This window comes from Balaenoptera ricei, chromosome 17 (assembly GCF_028023285.1).
Source record: "Balaenoptera ricei isolate mBalRic1 chromosome 17, mBalRic1.hap2, whole genome shotgun sequence".
NCBI lineage: Eukaryota > Metazoa > Chordata > Mammalia > Artiodactyla > Balaenopteridae > Balaenoptera > Balaenoptera ricei.
This window is the reverse complement of record NC_082655.1, coordinates 57693792-57717001: the sequence shown is the minus strand read 5'-3', so window position 1 is coordinate 57717001 and position 23210 is coordinate 57693792. Positions and strand designations below refer to the sequence as shown.

The 23210-nt window shown below is 34.3% G+C and overlaps 1 protein-coding gene across 3 annotated transcripts in view; it reads right to left on the bottom strand.

Annotated features, from left to right (window-relative positions):
* Positions 1 to 7250: 7250 nt before the first annotated feature.
* The window catches only part of SNX16 (sorting nexin 16), a 39140-nt gene continuing 23180 nt past the window's right edge, over positions 7251 to 23210 (bottom strand). For all 3 annotated transcript variants that reach the window (XM_059901384.1, XM_059901386.1, XM_059901385.1), the window contains 4 exons: positions 15359 to 15428; positions 10677 to 10813; positions 10037 to 10156; positions 7251 to 9293 (listed from right to left, as the gene is read on the bottom strand). In XM_059901384.1, coding sequence (XP_059757367.1) covers positions 9197 to 9293; positions 10037 to 10156; positions 10677 to 10813; positions 15359 to 15428 — 424 coding nt within the window. In that variant the 3' untranslated portion in view covers positions 7251 to 9196. The remainder of the gene's footprint in view (positions 9294 to 10036; positions 10157 to 10676; positions 10814 to 15358; positions 15429 to 23210) is intronic.

The following is a 23210-nucleotide window of genomic DNA, read 5'->3' as shown; positions in this document are numbered from 1 at the left end:
ATCATTAATCTATTCTAAGCAAAAACACAGCCCTTATTTTGATTAATGAGCATAAAATTAGAGCCGGTGATTGATAGCCTTTTGTGAAACATGAATGCATGAAGACACTAAAAATAGAATTAATTGTCAGATAATTATGGCACTGAAAGGGGTTACCTTGTATGGCAGTAGGTGGGCCTTTAGGGCTGACATGGCTTCACTCTAGCTAATGTACAGAAGGCAGGGAGGGAGCCAGTGGTTACTTTGCTTCCGTGACCTTGTGCCCCATGTGTGCTGCGTGAGTCACCAAACTAGAGGTTGGCCTCCATGAGAAACCTGGGAGAATTTGGAGAGCCATTTTTGTATCCTTATGGCAAATCTTTTGCACTGTTGGCTTTGGTGGGCTATTTAGTTGAGGTGGTCAGAGTTGTCATTTTTGAGCAGACTACAAATCTGTATCATCTCTTTGTGTTTGGCCTGGCTCTCTTTGAAATCTCCCATTAGATTCTTTACAAAAGTCTCCACTTAGGTTCATCTGTACCATTATTCTAGATTCCACACATATGGAATAGAAACGTAGACATACAGAACGGACATGTGGACACAGTGGGGGGAAGAGGAAGGTGGGACGAATTGGGAGATTAGTTTTGACATAAATACACTACCATGTGTAAAATAGATAGCTAGTGGGAACCTGCTGTAAAGCATAGCGAGCTCAGCTCGGTGCTCTGCGACGACCTAGATGGGTGGGATGGCGGGGTGGGCAGTGGGAGGGAGGTCCAAGAGCGAGGGGATATAGGTATACATACAGCTGCTTCAGTTCATTGTACAGCAGAAACTAACACAACATTGTAAAGCAATTTTACTCCAATAAAAAAAGTCTCCACGTACCTTTCATCTCTAATCAAACTGTTTCCCTCAAGCCCTGTATGTCCACATAAATATTTGTTGTTAAATTATTCTTGTTTAATCACCAGTTCAAAACCATTTTGCCCCATTGCAAACATTTACCCCATTGCAAACATTTTACAGATTTCCATTATCTTATAGATTAAAAAAGCATTTTAAGCTTAATTTGATAAACCATCGCCTACGAAATGGGTCACGTGGAAGTATGGTTAGAACAAAAACCATTTGTAAACCAGACAGAGCCTATTCAAGCCTTCAAAATGTGAAATATAGGGTAAATGATGGAATAACATGGTTAATGAATGACATTCGGTCTGTCCACCAATATCAGTTTAATGAAGGATTTCCACTGTATTTCAGGTTTACGGGTATGCACCTGAATGGCCAACAATGATGGTACACAGGGTTGGATGTCAGAGTCTGTTCATTTATAAGTGCCTACTATGTGATAGACTGAGTTTTCACACTCCATTTAGGCCTCCACAGTGCTATAGTTTGAATGGCACTATCTTTCTTTTACAGGAGACAGGTAGGTTGAGGAATTTGCCATGAGTCAAACACACCGTAGATGGTGGTGTTAAACACATATCAGTTACCATTAGTTTAAAAATAATTTTAAAAAACTACAAAGTAATGCATGCTTAATGTAGAAAAGTGAGAGAATACAGATTCATGAAAGGAAGGAAATAAAATTCCTTTGTAATTCCATCGAGTAGATAACCATGGCTATGATTTTACATATTTATTCTTTATTTAATCTTTAATTATTCTTATATTTTACATATTTATTCTTTCTGTATACCAATGCATAAATGTATACCTTTTTTCCTTATAAAAGTGAGACCATACTGTCTTGAAATCTGCTTCTTTCAAGTAGTGGTATTTCATGTACATCTTTAAATCTTCTGCAACCTTGCTTTATTGGGTACAAAAGAGTCTACCTTTTTATCTATTATAAAATATTTAATAAATCACCTTAGCAGTGGAAATTTTGGTTGAAGTGTTTGAGATAAATGCGACGCATATCCCTTAAGCAAGATCTTTAAATATCACATATATTTCCTTGGTTTAAGTTCCTAGAAGTGTAATTCCTAGGTTGAAGGCTATGAACATTTTTAATAGTTTTGCTGTATGTAGTCAGATCAGCTCCAGAAATATTATTCTTAAACCAATTCCCACTGCCACCAGCAATACACAGACTTCATTTCTCCAACTCTAGTAAAAATACCATTAAAAAAATATATACATATACATATATATAGCAACTATTTTTGATTAGTGAGGTCAAACTTTTCTCATTTTATTATATATTTGAATTTCTTCTTTTTCTTAACCTTTGCTTTAAATACTAAATATTAAAATTAGCCCAAAACAAGACAAAACTGTGATATTGTGCCATTATTGTATCCCCTCTGAAGGAAGAAGAAAAACATGATCTTCTCTGATAACAAATTACTTTTGGGATGAGAAACAAATTAACTGAATGAGACACCTGGGCCCATTAGGTATATTTCCGTGATGCTTGTCACCATAGTACACACGGAGTCATGCATTTCTGGTCTTCATTTTAGTACTAAAACATATGAGTCCCTGATAGGTTTTAGACTAATGTACAATGGGCAAGGGATATGAAAAACAATTAATCCTAATTAACCTGACTTGAGTTCCACAAGGCACACCGTTCCCCTGAATTTTGGAGGATTGTATCCAAATGCCTGCTGGAGAGCTCCACTTGGATAACCTATAGTATTTCAAACTCAGCGTGTCCCAAACTGAATCTACGCCCCCCTCCCTAAACCTTCTCCTCCCTGCGTCACTCTCTTCCTCAGTTGGTAGCACAACAATCCACAGAGAGTGTCAATCCCCAAGACTTAAATTTTCCTTTCAAATACCTCTATTTTCTCTACTAGTTCCCTAATTTAGGTCTTTAATTATTCAATAAATATTTTTGAGCACCTACTATGTGCCATATCTTTCTAAGCTTGGTAGTGGTGGGGGCAGGCAAGGGTTAGAAGAAAGTAGACAAAGCTTCAGAGCTTCCTTTTGGAGGAAGCTCTGAAACAGACAATAAGAAAGTAAGAAATCTGCAGTTGAAGTGACTGTCTTGAGGACTATTTGAGGTTGCCTAAAAAGATAACATTTAACTTAAAATCTGGAGAAGAGCCAGACAGTTAGGATTCTGGATACAGCATTCTAGACAGGGGATATGGAAAGGTTAGGTGGCAGAAGACCTTAACAGACTCAAGGAACAGAAAGGTGGCCATGTGGGCTGGTGTTAGGGAGAGGAGTTGGCAGGGTAAAACCATGTTTGGAGGCCACATAAAGGAGTTTGAATGTTACAATACTAAACATGATAGGAAATCTTTGAAAGTTTTTAAGTACAGATAAAAACATTATGTGATTTACATTTTTCAAAAAGAACACTATGGCAACTATGGGAGACTAGATTATAGTGGGGCAAAGATGGAAGCAGGGAGATCAGTTGATAGATTCTCACAGTAGTTCACCTGAGATATTTTTGTGGTTTGGACCAGGGAGATGGCAGTGGAGATGAAGAGAATTGGATAAATTCAAGGTATGAGGTAAGCCATCTCCCCGCCACCCCCAAATTTAGAATACATAATTTACCCGCTGAAGTTTTCCATCTTCTCTAGAGAATGGGCTCATTGACACCCATGATACGCTGGATGCTCGTGGCTGGTTGGATCCTTCTTAGAACACCTGCACACTCCTGTTCCCTCCTAAGAGGGCTGTGTGATTACCAAGCATCAGTTTTGTTTCCAAAATTGTATCAGCTGTACTTAGACTAATTTTAAATAAATTTATTAATAGTATATAAAACAGTGAAATAGGAGAATAAATTATCATTTCGAGGAAAAATTAGGTCAGATGATACTTGGTAAAAGTGTATGTAAGATAGCAGTACAGGATTGAAAAAGAAAACCGTAAGAAATGTGCTTCCTGTCGCAGATTCCTTCATACGTGTCTTCATTCTGCAGAAACCAAAGCTAAGATTTAGAAAATGCATTAGGGATATGGCTTAGCAAGAGAGAGAACCAGAAACTCTCACTAGTGAAACTATACTAAAGAAAAGCCTTGAACCTCTATTAGAACATTGGTAAATGAATATACACTTATGTGCATTAAGTTAAAATAATATGTTTAAGATGTGTATCATAGTATGTGTCTCTGATCTATCACATCAGGTAAGTGGACTTCTGCATTTTGTAGCTATAACTAATGTACAGGATAAGGGAAAAAGAATTATGGATAATTATACTTGTCACCTGCATAGGCTGGAGCTGACTCTTCGGCTTGGTGTGCCCTTCACATTCCACTTTAAGAAGCAGCTAAAGCACTAGACTTCTAATGCTTGCCAGTCTTCGCCCCCCTTTCCATTCCTCTCATTCTCATAATTCATCAAGAATATCACCACATCTACCTCAATGCCGCACCACATAGAGATCATAAAAAATCGTATCACTCTGAACTCCTTGAAGGGATCATGTGCCTCTCAATAATTTTTATAACCCAGAGCAGACACACAGTAGATACTCAGTGTTTGTTGAATGAATAAATGAAAGAATATGCTATATTTTTTAAGGCTATCTACTTTTATCTTTTGAACTGAGAAAAATCTTTGCAAGCATTTAATGATGTCATATTCATTCCATACTGTTATGGACTGAATGTTCGTGTCCCCCCCAAATTCCTACGTTGAAGCCCTAACTCCCGAGTGTGGCTGTATATGGAAATGGAGCCTCTAAGAGAGTAATTAAGGTTAAATGAGGTCACGTGGGTGGGGCCCTGATCCAATGGGACTACTGTCCTTACGAGAGATACCAGAGAGCTTGCTCTCCACACGCACGTGCACTGAGGAAGGGCCACGTGAGCACACAGCGAGAAGCTGTCTGCAACCAGGGAGTCTTCAGCAGATACCAACCCTGCTGGCACCTTGATCTTGGCACCCAGCCTCCAGAACTGTGAGAGAGTAAATTTATTGTCTAAGCCATCCAGTTTGTGGTATTTTGTTATAGTAGCCCCACCAGACTAATACCTATATGTAGAATACTAGATTTTCTCTTTCATATTTGATTTGTCAAAAGCAGCCTCAAATGTAAAGTGACCTTGGATATGTCTAATAGATGCTTCTCTCCCCTTTAGCTTTCAAAAAGTTTTTTTTCTCCTTTATTTTTCTTTGCCAATATACAACATCATCACAGGAAGAAAGGCCTTTTATTTTCTCTTTAAGCTTATAATCCACAATCCAAATTTAAGATAGCTTTTATCTTGGTACAATTAACAAAAAACTATAATTTAGAGTGGTTTAACAAGTGGCTAGTCTCTGTGATTCTCTTACTCTTCCCCCATGCTTGTCACACCTCATGTTTGCAAGATGGCTTTCATAGTACCTCTGGATACCATCTGAGGTCAAAACAAGAGGAAGGGGGGAGAGGATGGGTCAGTAGCATGTTTACCTTCTTACAGGAAAAGCAAGAGATTTCCCAGAAGCTACCAGCAGACTTCCACTTGTGTTACTGGCCATAATGTGTCACAGGCTCAAACCTAGCTGCAAGGGGAGCTGAGAAAACAAGTATTAAGTTTCTCCAATTCTTATTTTGGAGGTGGCAAAGGAGATGAGGAATGCAAGCATCTGTCAGGTTTGTCAATGAATGGTGTGTGCTATAGAGGGAACCGGAAGACTGGACTGGCAGATCAGCTCATTCTAGAAGAGTCTTCCTGTCATGAGATTAATCACCACAAGGTGGGCTTTATATTTCACACTGTAGCAAAGGACTTTAGCCACCATCTGACTAACACTAATGCCTCTTTGATTACAATTAGCTGGGCTGCTAACATTACACTAGGGTATTTGAAGTCTGTACCTAGTCTTCCCTGTATCTAAAACACTACCTTTCATCTATTGAGTATACATTGGCTGTATTTTTTTTTTATTGTTGTTTGTTTTGTGTGGAGATATTAACACTGTTCTACTTTTCCATCAATGATAAATATAAGAAAGTGGCAAGTAGGGTCTGCTCTAATTTGAGGCAATGGTTAAAGCCATAATTTGAGTTTATTGTGTTCTGGCCGAGAACCTACCAATAGCTTACCACTAGCCAGCATTTCTAAATTTGCATTTCATGTTCACTGATTTTACTAAAGGCATCTTTTAAAATAATTTGTATAATTACTGGCATCACTTCATGATGCAGTAACTGTTTTAGTACAGGCTATGACAAGTTCTTACCTAATGTAGTCTAAAACATCATTAAAATCAGAGACTTTACCAGAACAAAAATACATCTGTTCTAATTGAAGAACTTAAATAGGGAAGAAAATTGCAGTTAAGAGAAAATAAGAGGGGAAAAATAAAGTCATCTTTACTATACAAAACAATAACTTATAAGGTTCTATACAGTAGCTACAGGTGAACCACAATTTGGCTTAGAGCTCCCCAGAAAACAAAACAAAAAAGAGAATGACAGTAATACAGTCTTTAAGATAAAAACAAATCAGTTGTTTAGGAGACGCACAGGTTTTACTGGAACTGAGACCTACGAGAATTTTCTCCCATGAGTTCTCATAAATGGTACACAATGTGATAGAGAATGCATCAGCTTTAAAAACACATGTATTGAAAATACAAGTTTTGATGATTGTTTTTGCTAGTAGAAGCTAACAGCATAGAAGCAAATTGCAATGGAGTAAAGCTAATTCTATGAAGAATCAAAATGTGGATCAAATATGTAGCTCTTTGAAAGTCTCCTAGAATATAAAACTTAGATTCCTTTCTCTTTCTAGTTGGGAATACAAACTTGTTTTAACAACATCTAAAACTTCCTCTATTCCTATAAGTAATACAAATCCATTTCAAAACCAGACTAATTATTCTTAGACCTAAGGCCACTGTTCCTTTCTAATCTCACAGACAGGTGAAGTAGACTACATGATTTATCTGAGGACCATGGTTTTCTAAATAAATGTGCTTTAAATGGCTAATCTAAGTATAGTAGATAGAACACATTCTAAAATGCTGAATTTTATGGTTGTACTTTTTATACGTGGACTTAATTTTCAAAAGGTTAAGTTAAAAGATTATCCACAAAATTCTGTTTCAGTTATGTTCAAATTTTTAATCAATACTGGTTACATTTGAAATGCACTGCACCTATTTACAAAGACTTAAAATGATCAGTAATATAAAGTGTAAACTTAAAAAGAAAATCACAGACTCATTCCACATCTGTGAAATGCAGCAGTTAACTGTAATTAAATTTACAATAATCGTAAGGGATAGGAAGAAGAACATAGAAACTGGAGGAGAAAAATAGTATTCAAGATCTGAACAACACAGTTACTGTTGTACTGAAAAAATAATTTATTAAATGAGTATAACACTGGGAATAAGATGCATTATAAAAGTAAATTCTAAATATAAACAATAGTGGTTTCCCTAATTAACAAGAGTTTTTCTTCACCCATTCAAAGTTTTAAATACAATCTTCTGAAAGGCCAGATTTTGAAAGTGTAGGGTTCACTTTAAAACAGACATGTATGTAGCACTACAATATCTGGAATTTATCATCTTGTTTTATTAGACTAAAAATGATATTGATTAATTTAAATGATTGTTCTTTTTTAAACCTTTTTAAAGCCTAGAATAATATTTTGAAATGAACAAGTAGACCATTTTATTATACTCTTTCTGTCTCCCCGGACAGCACACACATTTCTAATACAGTTTGTGGAAAATATTGAGATAGAGCATACCTGTCCATTTTGATGAAGACTTTAAAAAATTTTGGTACTTTGGTAAAAAGCAGTCTCCTTTTTAGATCAAAGGTTGACAACAGCCATTGTATCTATTAATCTACGTCCGTAGAATTTTAAACAACCACATCTTAATATGTACATCAAGATACTGATAAGCTTTTAGCTAGTGAAAGAAAAAAATGGAGACTGTTATTCTTTCCCCAATAAGTTTCCTTCAGTTTTTAGAAAGCATATGCAGTTCAATATACCAACTGGGATTTCAAAACGCCAACATTATTACAGTGCTTATTAACAGCAATATGCAAAACAATAGAAATGTAAAATAAATAACTTCATACTATAAAAATTAAACAAGGCACTTTCAACAACTATATGCAAAGCTGAGATAAACATTTTTTTCATAACGCGGACTCAAAGACTGTAGGAGACTTCTGTAAAGAGTGAAATAGTGAAGGCACTACATAATTCTTTTTCCTAACTCCACTTACTAAAGAAATTCACCAATTAAACTTGGCACAAGAGTTTAATTGTCATAAAGTGCATCACTTGGCTAAATATATTAAGAAGAAAATCAGCATCAATACATTATAGCAACATATTCACATATACAGAAATAAAAATGCAATGCCAGGAGTTGACATAGGAACTTTGCAGGATATATGGCTTTTTCTCTTTTATTTTTTTGTATAACTGCCTATTTGCTTACAATGTATATTTTCAAAAGGGTATGCCTTGATTAGCAAAAAGAGGTAGTGTTCTGACAAAGGCAAACCCACTGATTCTTTGGGAAGAGATTTAAGATAAAGATTATGTGGAAAATATACAAGTATAACATATAATACACTGGTACAACATTTATTTTAGTATTTTGATATTAGTGAATTTGCTTTTAAAATCAAGGCTATTTTATCACTTTAGCTATGTTATTACAGCTCTTTCAAAGAGTTCTCCTTTGGTACTAGAAAGTTTTCTTCTTTTAAATAGTAACATTCCAGATAAGCAACTTTTATTTAGAGATGATAAACATGTCAACATTTAAAACTCAATTCATCTTTACCATTTATTTAAAACCATTAATGAAAATATATCATGTCTGAGACACAAGGAAGTATATAACCAACAGACAGCAACATGCAATTTATGTCCACTTAACTAATGTAACTGGTGATTTAAACACACACACACACACACACACACACACAAAGTGTGCACACCCACGTTAGTCTGGAGCAATATATTGGCAAAACAACAAAATAATTTATGCACAGTATTTCAGGATGTGGGCCTTGATGACAGAACTCTAGATTTTTTTTTAGTGTGTTAAATACAAAGTTTGGCTAAAAGACAATGTAAAGCAACAGTGAATATAGTTCCTATACCAATAACTTAAATTTTTCTTTATGTAAACTTTATACATGTGCAATCTTGCTGTTTTCTGTAAATGCTTCAGTCTTTTTTTTTTTTTTAAATATCTGCTACTCTATTCTAAATCTGCAGGAACGTAAAAATGGAAGGAACCACTTGAGATGCATTAGTAGTCTTCCACATTATATGCCACTTCTGCCACTTCTATGTCTGATATGGAATTTTCAGGTTCACTAAAACTTGAGCATTGCTTACTATCAGCTCTGCAAAAAAAAGAGAAACACAATGAAGAGACTGGATGCATGCTATTTCACTTCACTATTACCTTAAACATTTTTAAAGTCATGTAAAGAATATTTAAATATTTAATGGAAAAATATTTAATGAAAAAGAACGTTTAAATATTCAATCAGAAATTTAATATTTCAAAGTTGTCATTGCCAGATAACACCTTTGGAGATATATTTTTAACTCTTTCAGTTCTCTGAACTACCACTTTTCAATAAGAATCTAGTTTGTAATGACCTTTAACCAACAGAAAATTTGTTCTCATAATTATAGCTTAACCACTATCACTAATGTATTAATGGTGACCTTGGATTTATATGTAATAAAAATTCTATGTGTGTTCAAATATACCATCTTTTCATCATTCCTATTAGGTAGACAGGGTGGTTGCTATTACAGTGTCCCACTTTTTGCATGGAAAAGACTGACATTGAGAGAGATTAAAGTAATTTGTCAAGGTTACAAAATTAATGAATTAACTGAGTCACAGCCCAGTTAATTCAGACATATCTTCAAAATAAGTAATGAAATTTATAGGCTGGATGACAAAGATTCATTTTTAGGGACAGCCTAGAATATCTATAGTCTTCCTCTGTTTGCTCATCAGATTCATGATACAATAACACTGAGTTCAAAAAAACATACTCTACAGAGTATTATGACTGTTTCTCTCGAATTATTCAGATGATTAGGCTATAATAAACCAAACATTATATACCTAGATTCTTCATCTAAGACATCTTGATCAACCTCAAGTGCAGAGGACTCCACCTTTAGGATCTGTTCACCTTCTGTTCCTGACACGAGCAGTGATTCTTCAGGTTCTAAACATAAGTTCCTAAAGGTAAAGTACAGCAACAAGTTATTTTCTATGAATAAAATAGGTATATATTTATTGTTCTGAATGCATGTAGCTTTAGTAGCCTTCAGCTGTTCTAAGTGTAGTCATATACCTAATAAACTGTTGACTCTGGGTGTCAACAGTGAAATCAGTACTTATGATTAATTTAAAATGATTTTAACATCAATTCGATATATGCTGACAAGAAGGCAAACTAGAACTTTCATATGTGAAAAGTTGGCATAAATGCCTAGAAACAAAGATACTATTTAAACAGGTTAAAATAATGTTTGTCTTGGTGAACAGCTAGAGCTTTATTTTCCTGATATTTCCCGTCCTTCAAATTTTCAGGCTTCTAAATAAATAATCAAAAAGACAATTTTCCCAATCTACAAGGATGTACACCATGAGTCTAAGACTTTTGGAGTCATAAATTTCCTAAATTGTAACGTACAAAGGGCATTTAGCCCAGAGTACCGAGCTGAATTAGACTGAAAATGCAAGCATCACAACACACCTGATTCTGTTTTCTAGCGTGTCTATAAGAAGTTGCTTCTCACAGAGCAGTTTCTTCAGTGATTCCAACTCTTTTTGTTTTTCAAGTAGTTCTTTTTGAAAACGGTAGTTTGTCTCTTCTAAAGTTTCACAGAAAGCCTTAAAAACAAACAAACAGCAAATAAAAAACATATGCAGAAAGAGAATAACATTAATTACTTACGCAGTACCTTTCTCAAGGGCATAACTGAAGAGTCAAAGAACATAGGTAACCAAAATAATGTGTATACAACCCAGATGATTTGTTCTCCACCCTCATCTTCTTAGGTCTCTGCTACTTTAGTACCTACTGGGGAACTTATAAATAAATATAAGTCCCTTTTCTTGAGAATTATTAAGTAGTAAGCCAGGGTGCCTGAAATGAATATGTGATATCTCTCTAGTGTATAACTGGGAAAAAAGTTACTAATAACCACTGTTTTAGCTTCTATTCTCCTTAGCCTGTTTTTGCCCAGTCCTAGATGATTATACTTTAAAGAAAAAAAAATAAAAAAAAAGAAAACTGCGGCTATTGATTCCATTTGTATTAGCTCAGAAGACACATCCTATAATAACGATTTCCTTCATAGTGCCTTCAATATTATTTTCCCTTGCTTATCCTTTTACTATATTCACTCAAAGACATTCTATCCTTTATACCCAGGAAGCTAAACACTACTGAAATAGATTAAAACAAAAAACAAAATCATATTGCCATGAAGAATGATGTCATGAAAAAAATCTGGGTCACTTACCTTGATGAGGCTTTCAGTGTTGCTGATCAATTCTTTTAATTGTTCCTAGTTATCTATCGTTCCCTGTCTCCTTTGTGACTACGTTAAAACTTCACCCCTGGCAAATCCCCTACAATATGTTACTACTGGTGAGCCCAAGCCCAGCAGATGATCTTTATTCCTATACCAGAAAAAAAAAGTTACTCTCCCAGAATCCTACCTACATTTGCATTCCGTTCTTGTCCTCAAGAATATGTGCCTCTTCAAGTTAAGCCCAATCTCCTTTGGAAGCCTGCCCTATCCCATATACCCTCTCTTAAATTTTCAACCTTTCCCTCTCTTTTGGCCCTTAGGTTTATTTAATCAATTTGACTGAAGTTGATTAAGCAAACCCTAAAAATCTCTCCACATAAAAACAACTGCATTATTATGAACTTTCATCAAATCTTTAACCGTGGTCATTTTTAAGTCTTTTGTCATTTACAGACAGTTCTGGGTGTACTCTGATGATTTTGCAAATATGTTCCTATAAAAGGGTTTCATCTTCAAGAAATTCATGGAAAAGACTCTGACAAGTACAGGTTTCTGGTAACTGACTGTACTGCTGAACTGAATGAATCAGCATTTTCAGAACTCTAATGAAAAACTGATGAACTCATAAAAGTGCTAACAAAAGATCAAGATGAAAAAAAAATTAATTACATGGGACTGAGTGAACTGATGAGGATGAGTATAATTTTTGTGACTTTCTGTCTGAATTAAAAAAAAAAAATCCCACAAGGACTCAGAGGCAAAGAATATACAAATCAATTTTCACTGCAAAGTAAAGGAGCTGTTACAGTGGAGGATTACTGGACTGAATGTCAATATTATGACATAGTATGAGTGTGTTTCATGTTTGGTAATTGCAATCATTGTTGCTTTTGTTGTGGTCATCCATGTACAATGCTTGGTGTCAGTCTATTTACTCTTGTAAAAATAAAATACAGTGTGTGTGTGTGAAAAAAAAAAAAAAAAAAAAAAGTCATATCCACCACTCCCTTGATAGGAGTCTCTCTAGCTACTAACTCATCTTGTTCTTTTCAAAATAAAAAAGATTTCCAGGAAAAAAGTTTTTATCATCCAAATTTAGCCTCCCCATTCATGGCTAAAATCATTAGTTTTACTCTCTTTTCTCTACTAATTATACCCAGGCAAATGCTAACAATGACTTCTAACTGTCAAACCCAAAGTACTGTTTTTCTCAACTTCATAGCATGTCACTACTGACTTAAAAAGTAAAAAAAAAAAAAAAAAAAAAAAAAAAATTAATGGAATCCTCTTTTATTGTCCTCTGTGAAACTTCCTGGTTCCCCTAACTTTACAGTTACTTCTTAGATTTCTACTTGTTCTTTGCATGTGGGCATTCATCAGAGTTTTGTCCTTGATTATATATTCTCTTGCTCTGTATCTCATCCTTGGGCAATTACTGTTATCACTTCAACTATAACCTATACTATTTGCTATCGACTTCCAATTGTTTTTTCTGTTCATCTCCAGCCCAGACCTTTCCTGAGTACACAGATATCATTCATATGCCTATTGGTCCCCTTCAACTGTATGTACCAATGGTAAGTCAAAATGCACTCCCAACGGAATATCTGCTCTACCACCTCACCATCAAAGCCACCAGGCAAACATCTTAGATCACTGCATTTCGCTACTTTCTATGACCCAGGTAACCCAGTCTTTCCCACTTTCCCCTTCTCCTCCTCCCCCACTGCCTCATCAACATCTCGCTATATTCATCTACTCTATACTCATTTCTACTGTGCAGTATTGGCATAAGGCTAGGTAATGCGATCAGTGAAAGAGAAGAGTGCAGAAGCAAACCCTTCCTTTCATGTTCATTTGACTTTTGATAAAGGTGCCAATACAATTCAACACAGGGTACCGACACATTTTAATATCTATAGAAACTTAAGATCCTCACTTCACACCTTATACAAAATTAGCTCAGTATGGATGTAAGAGTTAAAACTATAAAACTTCTAGAAAAAAAAAATAGGAGAAAATCCTGGTGGCCCTGTGTTAGGCAAAGAGTTCTTATGATACAATACCAAAAGCATAAGCCATAAAGGATGTGATAAAATGACCTTCATTATAATTAAAAACATTAGCACTTCAAAAGGTACCATTAAGAAGATAAAAAGACACATACAGACTATGAGAAAATATTTGCAAATCATATATTTGATAAAGGACCTGTATCCAAAATAATGAATTCTTACAACTCAGTAAGACAAACAACCCAACTAAAAAAATAAGCCAAAGGCTCAAACAGACAATTCGTCAGAGAAAACATACAAATGGCAAAAAAGCACATGAAAAAGCGATTAACATAAAAATCATTATGGGTATACAAATTAAAACTATAATGAAATACCATTTCACACCTACAAGAATGGCCATAATCCAACAGACAGATAATATCAAATGTTTGTGAGGACATGGAGAAACTGGAACTCTCATACACTACTGGTGGGAATGTAAAATGGCATAGCCACTTGGGAAAACTCTTTGTAAGTCTCTTAAAAAAGTTAAACATAATTTACCATATAGCCAAACATTCTATTCTTAGGGATCAACCCAAGAGAAATGAAAACATATGTCCACAAAAAGCCTTCTCTGAAATTGTTCATAGCAGCATTATTCATAATAACACAAAATTGGAAACAATCCAAATATCCCTCAGCTGGTGACTGGATAAACAAAATGTGGTATATATGCACAACAGAAAACCATTCAATAATAAAAGTAATGAAATACTGAGAGAGACTATAACATGGATGATGCTCAAAAACATTATGTTAAGTGAATGAAACTAGATGCAAAGATTATATATACTGTATACTATTGCATATTGTATATACTATGCATATACAATATTATGCATATTGTATATATGAGATTATATATATATAGGCACACATATACACTTATATGCACATATATATACACACACACAGTATGATTCTATTTATATGAAATATCCAGAAAAGACAAATTTGCAGAGACTGAGAGCAGATCAGTAGTTGTCTGGGGCTGGGAGTGTGGAATGGCTGCAAAATGGCTTGTAGAATTTTTTTTGAGGTGATGGAATTTTCTAAAACTGCATTATGGTAATGGAGACACAACTCTACAAATTTACTGAAAGTTATTAAATTGTACATTTACAATGAAATATCAAATAGCAAATTTTATGGATGAAAATTTTACTTCAATAAAGCTGTTTAAAAAAAAGCTATCGCATTCCTCTAACACAAAGAACTGACTCAGTTTAACTGAAAACATTACAAATCTACCAATTAAATCTGTTCCATTTAAACACTATTAAACATTTGGAAGAAAAACTTGCATAAATCCTAGCTAATCCTAGCTGAATCTAGCCAATTGCTTCAAGAAGTAGGCTACTTTAACACGTCAAGTAGCGTAATTTGAGTAGCCTTAAGCTTGAGCTGAATTGATAACAAGACAATGACTTCTACTTCTGAAGATTGGTTTTTTAAATTTGATTTTAACTGTAGGTTCTTTACTTTGATACTTAGATGGAAGAAAACTCAGCATGCAAATGTTACTTTTAAATGTAAAATAAATTTCCAAGTAATTTTCTTTTTTCTGAAACGGTATAAATAAAGAGAATAAATGTAGAATTTAATTTTAGGGCTTCATAGACTATAGGACATGTATGAATTTTTATTTTTTCACTGAATTACGTTCATGTATTTCAATGAAAGAAAGCTTTGACTCAAACATTAAAAGCTTTCTGTGCAAAACTACCATGGTCTGAAATTATAACTTTGCTGTTTATTGTTCCATTCAAGAAACAATGTAGTTATTGTATGGTATTATTTGTTCCTCTTTTTCATGTGATATATAATACAGCACTTACCCTGCTTTCTTCTAGGCTATCAAATGGACCTGGTGGATCATCCAGACAAAGAAATTCTCTCACTGCAAGGCTTTCAAAGGAAAAAAAAAAATTAGCTGGGGTACAAATAAGTTTACAAAAGATAGCAAGATAGCAGAAAGCAAAAGTTACTCTGAAGCTAGCTATAGTGTTTTAAGCAAGTTGGTTCTGCTGATAAATGAAAATAAGCAAGATGGAGTATGTGTTTTCACACAAGTAACAAAATACAAATATAAAATCTATAGAAGATACAAAGATTTTAGGTTATTTCTAAGATCTTATGAACATAAATAGATTGTGAATTTATGTTACATATAAACTACACAACATAAAACATAAATCAGAAATGGTATAGGAAACCAAAGTAAATGGTGAAAAGACAGTATTATTTTCAAAGAAATATTAATTTGAACTAGTCTAAAAAAGTCATTATCTTTTTATGAAGAAATACAATTTCTAATTTATACTTCATTTGTTTCTTCTTCAGGAGATGATTCTAAAGTAACTAAAAAGTATTTACTATGAAACAAGTTAAAGATTTTTCTTGTAATCATGTTTATTATATTAATTTACTTAAGTATTTTCCCTAGAGAATTCAAGAGAAAGAATTCTGATCATCCCATTTCTGAATTACCATAAAGTTCATAATAATGAAATAATATGATATTGTTATACTTTTCAATTATCAGAAACAGGTTAAGAAGGTAGAAAACTGAACTTCCTTGTTACAAAATACTCCTCTTTCTAAAAAGTAATCTTGGATTGAGAGACAGCTCTATATGTATGTTAAAACAAAAATGTGGAAACTTAAAGGATGATGATGAAGGGGGTGGTGATAAGGAGATAAATGGGATTTTTAGTAAAATCTTTCCAAAGGAAAAAATGAATATAGAGAAGTGGTGTTAAGAAAGTAATCCAGAAGATCCCAAAAATAGAAAAAAAGAGGAGCAAGTTTCTGGATTATAAAATCTTGATAATATAGATAATAAAAAAACATAACACTCAGGGAAACTGAGATAAAACTTGAGTATTCATAATCATGAAATAATAGAGATGGAAGAGATCATAAATGTGATCTAGTAGAACTATCCATAGTATGCTGCTTATATTATCGCTTTTATATGTTCAGCCAAGAATATGTCTAAACACCTCCAGAAATAGGGACTATAATCATCTCTTAAAATAAACCATCCTAAGTTTGAATAACACAGACAACTAGAAAATTATTTCTTCACTGAGCTGGATTTTTCTCACTGAAGCTTCTATTCATGAGTCTTTAGTTTGGCTTTCTGGGGCCCTTTCAGGTAAGTCTAAGTCTTCTTTCACATGATAACCCTAAAAATATGTCAAGAATGTTATGTTTACTCTAACCTTATACCTCTAACAAGCAATACTAACACACTGACATTTCCTTTTCTTTTTTCATGTAACAAAATTTACTGAGTACTTAAAGCCTATATGGTCTTCTGCATTCATGGAGCCAACATTTTTTTCCAGTTTTACTGAAATATAATTGACAATTAAAAATTATATATATTTAAGGTATATAACTTGACTTGATATATAAATACATTATGAAATATGAAGTACAATCAAACTAATTAACATATCTATCACCTCACATGGTTACCATGTCTAACATTTTCAAAGTACATTACACACACAGGGCTTTCACATATCCTACTTTATTCAATTTCCACAACAATCATGTGAGGTGAGGATAGGCATTATACCTCCATTTTACAAGTGATAATAAAGTTCAGAGAGGTAAAATGACCCACCCAAGGTCATCAGTGCAAGTGGTAGAGCTGGACCTTAAATCTGTCTTCTGAGTATAAATATGTGCCTTTTTCTCCTTTAAACTCTTTTCTCTTATGTTTTGGTTCATTTGGATTCTTTCCCCTTGCTGATCACTTCTTTCTGACCACATTCAATTTTTCTGTATCTTTCTCTAATCAAAGTCTCTAGAATACTGCAGTTGGTCTAATAGTATAGAGAAGAACAGGTCCACCATACGTTCTTTTGGTTTAGATATTGTACTTTCTATCCACCCACTATTTATATCGGAAAACCAACTATTAGGCAGAATGAGGCACAAGAAATAAACTGATCTTGGGATTGACAGGTCAAAAGTTTGGATGAAACGCTGAGAGAACAGCCTTTAAGGATGAAAAGGAAAGTGCTAAGAAGTTTATGGAAGAGTCTTTTTAATACTTTCAGTGTATGACAACTTAATGTGTGACATTATTTCTTATAAGTTTATACTCAGATTTCCTCATTCATTAGTAACATTTTTATATTCACCATTACTCTAATTATTGGAATGCTGCTGCTAGGAAAGAAAAAGGGGGTAAAGGGATATATGTATTTCTTTTTATACCTTTGGTTTATAGCAGAAATTCTTTTTATACCTTTGGTTTATAGCCCAAGATCCACAGTGATGTTGACAATGTACCTAGTTGTAGGAAAGTTTTTTTAGAGTAGTTATTCCATTTCATTCTCCTCCCCTAAAAATCTTTATGATTTATGGCTCACTAGAGTTCTACTCAAATGAAATCCAATGGATTCTCTAAATTTCTTTTCACTACAGTTCCAAGGTTATATTCCATGCCCTACTTTGTTTAATCTGTAGCATAAGAATGAAATTTAAAACTGGCACTACAACTGTGATTTACAAAACACTTTTTTCAGGGGTTCAATACATTTCTTCTGTTTCAATAGGACTGAGTTGATGGAAGAAGAAAGTTAATACTCTTAAGCTCTTTTCCCATCCAAGGAAAGAGACACACAAGAATGTCTTGGCAGATGGTAGTGTTTGAGAAGACAATTTCTTTCTCAAAAATTCGGGTACCTTTTCTCCCCCCTAGAAAAGGAAGCCTTTACCCCTTCTTGAGAATCACTGACTAGAGAACTTTATTTAGATTAGATAAATATTTGACTGCCTACGTGTGCCATGGCTCTGCTCAGTGATTTCTTATATATTATCAATGTACAATCTATAAACAAATCAAGTAAATTCAAATAAAGTGTAAGTACCAAAGAGTCTATATTATTAAATGGTCTATGGATTAAATAGAAGTCAATTAAAAAAAAATATTATTTATTTACTTGTTCACTGATAGGTTCAATACAACCTCCTAATCTCTCTTCTGTATTTGATCTTTAATACTTTTGTGTCCATTTGACCATGATAATGAAGGTAAGAAAAACATCAGAATTAGGAGAGAAACCCATCTAAGAGAAAATCCAACAATCTGGAATTGAAAGGTATGGAAAGACTATCTTTCTGTTCTCTTTATCACGTAGAGTAACTTCTTACTGTGGTTGGGAAATCTCTACTTTAAAATTGTGATCAGGGCTTCCCTGGTTGCGCAGTGGTTGAGAATCTGCCTGCCAATGCAGGGGACACGGGTTCGAGCCCTGGTCTGGGAAGATCCCACATGCCGCGGAGCAACTGGGCCCGTGAGCCGCAGCTACTGAGCCTGCGCGTCTGGAGCCTGTGCTCCGCAACAAGAGAGGCCGCGACAGTGAGAGGCCTGCGCACCGCGATGAAGAGTGGCCCCCACTTGCCGCAACTAGAGAAAACCCTCGCACAGAAACGAAGACCCAACACAGCAAAAATAAATAAATTTAAAAAAAAAAAAAAAATTGTGATCAGTTGTTGACTTAACTTGCCTGAATATAAGGAAACCAGAGATGGTACCCTTCAGCATTGTTTTTATAAGAGCAAATTTGCCCTATAGCTTAAACTCTTCCTTTGAGTCTCTTGAAAAAGTTTTCTTTAAAAGAGTTTTACTGTAATTTTCAAACTTCTTAAAAAACTATTTCATCCAGTGAATCTTCACCTTTTATTTCATAATATACCTTCCTTTTTTTCTTTCATGGGTATGTTTTTGTATTGTATGTTTACCAATGTATTAATGTATACATTGGTAAGTATTTTTGACATAATTTCAAAAATAACTAATCTAACAGTATGGATAATCCTTAGCTTCTCTCCAAATATGTCGAACGATTAAATGTGACTATTAAGTTAATATTATATCATCACACACTCAGAGATAACTTTGTAAGAAAATACAAATTAATGTATGTAGATATGATTTTAAAAGACCAGTAATTTAATAGCTAAATGAGCTCTTTATCTCAAAATTTATATTAACAAAAAGCTAAAACTAATGCCTACAATTCATTAAAAGGTCAATAAAGAACTATGTAAAAAAAGTACTAAAAATACTAGATACTACTTCTGTCAAAACCAAATTAAGCACAAAAAGTCACTGCATGAAAATATTAATTGAGGGATTTCAGATAGAAATGTTTTATCAGTTACTATTTCTTTCAGTATTCTCTACCAGTAAAAAGAAAATAACAAAAATTTGACATTAAATACAACCCCGAGGATAGGGACTCAGGGATCAAGGCTGGTGACAGTGAGGGTCACGGTGAGGGAGACGGGTTGGTGGGTGTGAAGCTGAAGGGCTCACGTTTACCCTCCTGGGGTGGATGTGCAGGTGAGGCTGTGGGCCTAGTTTATATCTTGATTATCTCTCACCTAGTTACTTTTAGTCCACTTGTGTCCCTACATTCAGTTTTATTCCTTCTAATACAAAAAATACTTCAAAAACAAATGTTTTATGTCAAGCCCAGCTTAAAACCCATCTGTGCCTCCTCTAACAAGAGGGAACAAAGCCAAGGTCTTGGCGTTGGCATAAAACACCTGTGTACATTCAAGCTTTTACTGCCTTTCTTATTTGACACTTCAGTAATAGTACATCCTCATGTCTATCATGTTGTTTCATGCTTGCTGCTGTCATCCTGGCCCATCCTTCCCACCTTCAGCTGGCTAACTCAGACTTCATATTCATGACTTAGCTCATCTATTATCTCCTCATAGAATCTTCTCTGACTAAATCCCCCTCCCCTACACTCTACTCGGTTCAGTACTCTTATATGCATTACTACACCACCTTGAAGAGATCCCTTTCATAGGACTTACTACACTGTATTATTAGTATTTTCTGTTTACCAAGCAGTCTGCTTCAACAAAAAGTAGGTGACAAGTTCAAGGGCTGTACAGAATCTGAATAAATTAGCATAGCACAGAATAAATATTCAAAAAATAATGAATTTATTTGTAAGAGCTATGCTAATTGCTCTTAAAAAAATTAATGAAACTATTAAGAGCATCAGAACAAATTTCTATCCACTGTTGTAGATAAATAATACAGCACAACTCTCAAATTTGGGATGGAGTTTAGTTTTTAATAGATATGCCTAGTTTGACGAGGGAGTAAGCTTAGGACAGCAACATGTAAGACCAAATGTCTTAAGAGTTAAAAGAAGGTTAGAATCTGGCTGTTTCTGATGGTATGTCTTCAAGATTTATAAAGAAGCACAATGAAAGGAATAGCATATGAGAAACTTAGAGCTGAAAAAGGATTTTTAGAGAACATTTAGTCCAATTACTTCATTTTCTAATTGGAAACACTAATTAAAATCAGTTAAGTAGGGCTTCCCTGGTGGCACAGTGGTTAAGAATCCGCCTGCCAACGCAGGGGACACGGGTTCGAGACCTGGTCTGGGAAGATCCCACATGCCACGGAGCAACTAAGCCCATGCACCACAACTACTGAGCCTGCGCTCTAGACCTGCAAGCCACAACTACTGAAGTCGGGGCACCTAGAGCCCGTGCTCCACAACAAGACAAGCCACCGCAATGAGAAGCCTGTGCACCGCAACGAAGAGTAGCCTCTGCTCACCGCAGCTAGAGAAAGCCCGCACGCAGCAACAAAGCCAAAAGTAAATAAATAAAATAAATATATAAAAAATAAATGCATACGTTTAAAAAAAGTCAGTTAAGTAATTGCCTAAAATTATTTCACTACTAAGCCCAGAAAACTGAATTTTGCATAAGGTCTTTGAGACCTAATTTAATAAGTTAAGAGTTTACGTGTATCTGAATACAAAATATTTAGCTTTATTACATTAAAAAAACTGTCCATAACTGAAGGTCTACCAAACTAATATTTTGTGGTAAAAATCATCCAACCAACCTTAGCAATAATGTGTTCATTCTCATGCGCTGTCATTATATAAACTATTGCATATATAACTGAATTCTTTCATTTTATAAAAATACTAAGACTAACTCAACCTCTCTTGACAGTATCTTCACATATAAAAACTACTTACACATTAATAAAATTTCCTGTGAGAAGATGTGAAAATGTATAAAAAATAGTTTCTTTACATATTCTTGTTCAAAAATTATAGATTTATTGAATTTTACAACTAGAAGAGACCTAAGAAGTCATTTAATCCAATATATCTCATGTAAATAATTCCCTCTTTAATACCACTGATAGTTATCTATCCTAGTCTCTTCAAATACTGATGCTTAAGGTAAACTCACTTTCTCAAAAGGCAGAACACTTTTATACCAGACAGCTTAAAATGACATGTAGCTCTTTTTTATCTGAGCTGATGGGGGCTTCCTCTAATTGTTCACTTATTCCTAGTTCTACACGTTAGTCTTGCTATTCAAAATGAGGTCCCTAGGCCGGCAGCAACAGCATCACCTAGAAACCTGTTAGAAATGCAGAATCTCCACTCCAGACTTTGCTAATTCAGGACGTGCATTTGAACAAGATGCACACTATAGCTGGAGAAGCACCGCTTTAAAGCTAAATATCATTTGATTAATTCTTTTCCCCATCACAATCTTTCAAATACGTGAAGATGGTTATCATGTCCTTCCAAGTACTTTTTTTTTTTCAAAGGGTAAATTCTTATTTCTTTCAATTGTTTCCTCATGTAAATGTCTGGATACTATATACTACAGTATATATTTTTTAAACCATGAACTGCTGTTAATCCAGATCTATCTGCACTTTTTTTCTTTTAACAGATGTAGAATTTAAAACACTGAATTTTGGCATGGAACTCCTTATAGATGAATGGTAATATAAGGAAAAATATGTACTTTTAACCCTTGTATTTTAAAGAATTAAGAAGAAAAATGTGGTATATCAGGATATATGTGTAGTAATTCTGAAAACAGAGAATAGTAAGATATTTGGTGTGCTGATTAAATGATGTAATTATTTCAAAGTAGCACAAACCAGAATAAAACAATAAATAGCTAAATTTTAACTATAACAGATTATGCAATATGAGAACTTCCCCCTCTATCCATCTTTACACATCCTTCACCTTGACAAGCTGAGTTACATGCTATTTCGGGTACAGGACTTTGCCTGCTTGCTTCTGCATTTTGATATAATATTCCCTCTCATTTGGAAAGTCCTTCTTTACTTTCTCTTTGTCGGTTCAAATAGTATTCATTCTTTAAAATCCAGCTGAAATATCACCCTCTAGGAAGCCTCCTCTAATTCTCCCAGTCAAAAGTTCCCTCTCTTCCTCTTCTGAAAGAGATGGAGCTCTATCCATTATAGTTCTTTTGGGTGTGTCTTCTTCCTATTCGGTTTTCTTGAATAAAGGATTAGCATCTAATGCACCTTCGTGTAGCTGTAATACCTTATATATAGTAAGACCTAAATAAACATTTATCAAACAAAAACCAATAATAAATCCTTTATCATAAAAATATTAACATTTTAATCTGTTTTCTTACTTTGTATTCTCTAAATGCATCTGAAAATAACATTCGCTTAAAACATTTAAACCAACAATTCTTAACATCCCTTCAGTTCTTACTTCACTTCTGTTTTGTTATAGTTAGAGAAGTTGTAATATTAAGAGCTGCCAGTTGTGTACTGGCAAGCTCTTAGCCAAAATGAAGGTTAACAAATAACTGTGTCATGAAGTGCTA